Source organism: Austrofundulus limnaeus, unplaced genomic scaffold, assembly GCF_001266775.1.
Source record: "Austrofundulus limnaeus strain Quisiro unplaced genomic scaffold, Austrofundulus_limnaeus-1.0 Scaffold1072, whole genome shotgun sequence".
Classification (NCBI taxonomy): Eukaryota; Metazoa; Chordata; class Actinopteri; order Cyprinodontiformes; family Rivulidae; genus Austrofundulus; species Austrofundulus limnaeus.
In genome coordinates, this window is record NW_013953474.1 from 84516 (window position 1) to 90473 (window position 5958).

A 5958-nucleotide genomic window follows, 5' to 3' on the forward strand; every position below is an offset into this window, starting at 1 on the left:
AAAAATCTAAACACCATGACATAGGCCACAAGTGTTTGATTTGATCAGGTTTCTTGTCTGTTTATGGCAATTTTTTTATTACTGATTCATACAAAATTTGATTAAAGCAATAGTTGTGATCTTCTGTAGTGGGATTCTGGGGAAAGATTAAAAACTAGTGATTTCAGGAGAAAAAAAAATATTGTGACTTGTTGGCACGCTCACCCCCAATTTACATTGCTTGCGTTCCGTCTTATCACWGAATTTATTGCGCAATCTGCTTCCTGCACATCTGTTGGACCGGAGCGGAGCGGATGTAGTGTAAATTGGACTTGAAACCTGTGCAGCGGAGACSCATGCAGTATAAACCTGGGGTAAGAGCTCCCAAACTAAAGTGAATTCCTGCCATCCTAAAACTCACTCCAGTCTTAAATGTTGWGAAGTGGTTCTTTATAAAAGAGTGTGTGCATGATTTACTACGAATATTTTCAGATTTGTGATCTTTTAGGATGGTAGCAATCTACTCTGGGTTTAGCATCCCTGCGATCAAATAGCTATCTACAACAGGTAAGATATTAATTGCTCATTTCCAAAAATTTGCTCATAAGACTCTTCTATAGGTGAGTTGATCAGGAGCCTCATGACAAGTAAAACTGGTGGAGGTCCCCTTCAACGTCAGCTGCTCCAAATTATCTGGAAGGCACTTGTTGAAGGTGGGGGGGTGGGGGTGGGCAGSGTGAATACACCTGCTTCCACCAGAGACAACAAAGAGGATTGGTGGGACAGAGGGGAGGGTCCAATCTAATTACAGACTCTGGGGAAAGGACTTCACTGACTGGAGGCCCAACCCTCGGGTGTTTCTCTGCATGTCCACTGCTAGTTATTAAAACCTGGACCTATATGGTTAAGTTAAATATAGAATGTTTATATATTTTGTTTTTTTCCAAGTTCTGTGAATGGTATACGGTCTGTGATTTCATCGTCATTCTTCCACTTCTACTGTAGCGCCTCTGTAATTGCTCTCAGTATATTAGTCACTATGATCTTTTTTCTTCTTGTGGCTTGAACATCCATTTTCCACAAACTCAAGAGCTTTAAAGATGGGATACAGACAAGCTTTCCTCAGGCACCAGGGTGCTCGTAACCAAATTACAAACCAGCATATGCCATTGCTCTCATTCCCAGGACAATAAACTGCGGTGAACAGTGGCYTAATGAGCCACAGATCCAGAACGCTCATCTTATCTGCACTTCAGATCTTGTCATTAGCCAGAGTTAACGCACTGATTGAATTCTTTTACATTTTCAGACTGTAGTGAATAAAGAAATGTTTTGAAATGTTATCACAAAGTGAAGCGATAAAAAGGGAGGAAAAAAACRTCTGAAGTCATCAAATGGAACCATTACTGGTCCAAATGACAAGGTAAATTGCTTTGTGTTTATGGGTCAGACAGAGATAAACTGTTCTTCCCATTAGACATCACTGCATCACCCAATGCACTTCCACTTAAGAGCTCTTATTAACCACAGTTGTGCACTTGGCTCAGCAAATGCGTCCTAGAAGCAGTTTAGATCTTTCACTGAGATTGTCCACATTCTTGAAAGCAATCAACAATTTTGCCTAAAACAATGGGTTGGGGTGGGGGGCTTGGGCAACTAAAAGCAGCTAAATTTGAATTATTAAGTCAATAAGCTTTTAACATGGCAACCGCTCTGATATTTTTGTCATTTAAAAGTATTGCAGCTCCATCTAGTGTCGGTAAAAGAACAGAAATCAAATATGTACATCAAATAAMTTCTTATATTGGATTATTACTACGGCACAAACTTCAAAGTTTTAATACAAATGTCTTTTAGAGCAATTTTCAGGTTTCAAACAAACAGAAAAACACAAAAACTGATCTTTTGTTCAGCCTGTTATAGCATCAGTTAACATGCATTCAAACTCTTGTTTTTTGTGTTGAGAAAGACACAAAAACTGACACTAATAAAGCAAACTGTTCCTGAACTGGCTGCTTTGTTGTTTTACCTCTAGAAAGAGGAACTGTTTCCAGCCTACACAAAGCAGAGCACTACAGCAACAACACTTTGGGGGGAAAAACATTCAATCATTGCTGTTAATATGTGTTAATGAGTGTGCCATATCCTTATAGGAGTAAGCTGCTGAATTGTGTTTATGCTATTATAAATAAATAAAAAAAAAACACTATTTCATATGTGACTATACATCTCAAATTGAGCAAATTTTAAGCTTGGGGGCACTCTAAGCAACATTTACTAGGACTTTTAAAGCAGACCTTTGGGCTATTTATTCACAGACGTGCTTTTAATAGTTTATATTCATGACAATGTATTTAAAGTGAAACTACAATGTTGTGTCCCAGTTGGTGGGTGTACAAGCTGCATTAGACTTTAACAGGACTGGCATCAGGACCCTGCAGGTTGCACTACTCAGAATCACATGATGGAGCTTCTGAAGCGAGCAGGACTTCCTCAGTCAGTACACAGATGTGTGCATGATAAACTGGAAGCACAACAAAAATCATTAGAAGTCGAGGATGTCTGTGTTTTAGGGAAAACTTCTGAAAAGGGGCAGCAGATATGGCTGCTGCTGCTTTTTTATTCCTCTTTGCAGGGAGTTTTGCCTTTTCCTCACATCTCAGTGGGAATCTGGTAAGAAACAAACTCCAGTCAGCTGATCAGCTCTGCTTCTTCTAGATGCAAGCTTGTTGTCCACCTATAGAGTTTTCTGTTTTACAACAATCAGTGATCAGAGTTTTTCTCGATTTAAAAGTAGACATAAGAAACAAAATGCAGATTTTCCCCTCTAAGCTTCTTTTTTTTCTTGCAGGTCTCTGCATCAAGATCTTTCTCCATAGACTACAAGAACAACTATTTTCTGAAAGATGGAAAGCCTTTCCAGTACATCTCAGGAAGTATCCATTACTCCAGAATACCWCGTTACTACTGGAAGGACCGCCTGGTGAAGATGTACATGACTGGACTCAATGCCATCCAAGTGTAAGCATCTTGTGATAATCAGCCTCATTTAGACATTTTATTGAGTTCTGTCATTCTGTAACAGAGCTTCTTACTGGTGTAAACAGGTACGTGCCTTGGAACTTCCACGAAGCGACCCAGGGAGTSTACAACTTCACAGGAGACAGAGATCTAGAGTACTTTTTGAAGTTGGCCAACCAGACGGGCCTGCTGGTAATCCTGCGTCCTGGACCGTACATCTGTGCAGAATGGGAAATGGTAAAAACTTTAAATACTATCATAACGGTCTAAAGAAGGAAAAGTGAAAAGCACAATAAGGCATACTTTATAGCAGGGGTTCCCGAAGTTGGGGTTGAGACCCATAGTGGGGTGTTGAAAATGTTTTCAGAATTAATTACATTTACAAATGACTATTAACATTTTTTTTCCTTAGTTGTTACAAAAGAATGAGGTTGGTACTAAAATGGCTAAAAGTAGCACAATGAACATTGTTACTATGTCCTTGTTTATTTGACCTGACACTAATGTATATCAAGTAGCTGGGGGCACAGGCCTTTAGTGTTGAGGGTCAMAAGCTGAAAAGTTTGGGAACCACTGCTTTATAGGACAAAAAATAAAATTGAACTTGGCTGAAATACTAAAATTATGATGTTTTATAGCATTTGTCATGACCACAAATGGTTCTCTATGAATGTTTTGGYCTGCTGGTCGGTGACCACGCACATAATGCATGAAGTCAAGTCGTTTTATAATCCTGACAAATTCACTTGTTACGTGAACTGTATTTTGAACTTCAACAAAKTTGCAAACTATTTGATTAAATAAATTCCAATAGAGAAGTGATAACAAACTGATAACAAATATTGTCTCCGTTTGCATCTTTATTTATGTTCCAGGGTGGGTTACCGGCATGGTTACTTCAAAAACCAAACATCATTCTTCGCTCAGCAGACACAGGTATTTACTACACTTGTGTCTTTTTGTTTGTGTGTTTCTCATTTGCATTCATCTTCATTTTTACTGTTCCAGATTACCTGGACGCAGTTGATAACTGGCTTGCTGTCCTCCTCCCTAAAATCAAACCTTGGCTCTATACCAATGGGGGTAACATCATCACTGTCCAGGTAAAAGAATGAGGGAATGCCTATGATCATTTAAACAAAGATTACTGGTTTTAATGCATTGTCCTAACGTCAGGTTGAGAATGAATATGGTAGCTACTACGCTTGTGACTTCAACTACATGCGTCACCTACGAACGATGTTCCGCTTCTTTCTGGGAGAGGATGTCGTCCTTTTCACCACTGATGGAAACACAGACAAGGAAATGACATGTGGGACTCTGGACGGATTATACGCCACGGTGGACTTTGGCACAGGTTGGTCTTATGTGACAATGTCTTCATATGTTCTTGATATTAGCAATGATAATTCTTTTTTCTCAGATACCAACATATCTGATGCCTTCAAACGCCAGAGACGATTTGAACCCCAAGGACCTCTGGTTTGTTGCACGTCGATCCATCATTCAAATGCACACRCACTGGTGGTAAATGGAACATGGTTTGAATGGTGTTTCAGGTAAACTCAGAGTTCTACACAGGCTGGTTGGACCACTGGGAAGATCAGCATGCTGTGGTTGACGCTCAGAAGGTCAGCAGAGTTCTAGGAGAAATGCTAACCATGGGGGCCAACGTCAACATGTATGTCTCCCTGAACCCTCAAGCTTCCATGCTGTTATCCTCACTCTACATATCTGATTATTCTGCAGATCCAGGGTCCAGAAAGTGATAACAATGCCCAGTCCCAGGATTAGGATTTTTGCTAAAGGCACTGTCTTKAAACATTTGAAAATGTAGCAGAAAGATGAGCAGGTTAGAGACTATTTTTAGTTGCAGGTGGCTACATCCATGGTCTGTTAGGGATATGTTATTTTATTTAAAGGCTATGGTAACTTAACCATCACTGGTTAATGAGATAAATGTTGGATTTTAAGGACACTTAATGAGAAAGACAAGAAAAACACAAATAAAACACAAGATAAATGAGCCATAATTACTGCATGTAGACAGAAAGTCACAAGATTTCATTGAACTTGTTCTCTTGTCCTTTCTTGCTTCTCAGGTACATGTTTGAAGGAGGGACTAACTTTGGCTATTGGAATGGTAGATAGAATCTTTTTCACTATAACTTTTCCTCATTTTTTGCCATAACTTACATAAAAAAACAGCAGTTTGTTTTTCATATTTCTTCACTCCTCTTCTAAAGGTGCAGATCATGACACTAGGTTCCGCTCAGTGGTAACAAGTTATGATTACGACGCCCCGCTGACCGAAGCAGGAGATCCCACAGACAAGCTGTTGGCCATCAGAGATGTCATAAAGCAGGTACAACTGACTGAGTGACTGAAAATAATGTCCTGATTGAGCACGACTGATAATTTAATGTATTTTCTAACTAGTTTAGAGAAGTTCCCTCTGGACCCATGCCACCGGCAACTCCGAAATTTGCCTACGGTTTTGTCATGCTGAAAAAGGTAGAACCATTTCAGAAAGCTGGTTATGTTTTAAACATGGCTAATACAGATGACTTTTTATAGGTTGGAAACATTAGCAGTTTGTTGGACACTATCTCTCCTCTGGGTCCAGTCCGATCTGAGTATCCTCTGACGTTTGAAGAGATGAAACAGGTATGGTGCCTGAGGGCAACAACAGAGAAGAGACTAGTGCTACAGAGACAGTGAGTCTNATGAGAAAGACAAGAGAAACACAAATAAAACACAAGATAAATGAGCCATAATTACTGCATGTGTACAGAAAGTCACAAGATTTCATTGAACTTGTTCTCTTGTCCTTTCTTGCTTCTCAGGTACATGTTTGAAGGAGGGACTAACTTTGGCTATTGGAATGGTAGATAGAATCTTTTTCACTATAACTTTTCCTCATTTTTTGCCATAACTTACATAAAAAAACAGCAGTTT

General features: G+C 39.5%; 1 protein-coding gene across 1 annotated transcript; it reads left to right on the plus strand.

Moving 5' to 3' along the window:
* Positions 1-2453: 2453 nt before the first annotated feature.
* glb1l (galactosidase, beta 1-like) lies at positions 2454-5667 on the plus strand (the record flags this gene model as incomplete). Its single annotated transcript, XM_014030501.1, is given in 12 exon segments — positions 2454-2652; positions 2831-3000; positions 3087-3237; positions 3876-3936; positions 4009-4103; positions 4177-4357; positions 4424-4482; positions 4560-4681; positions 5103-5143; positions 5247-5365; positions 5440-5514; positions 5578-5667. Coding segments are annotated over 12 exon segments (1236 nt in total), but the record flags the coding sequence as incomplete, so codon positions are not given.
* Positions 5668-5958: the final 291 nt, after the last annotated feature.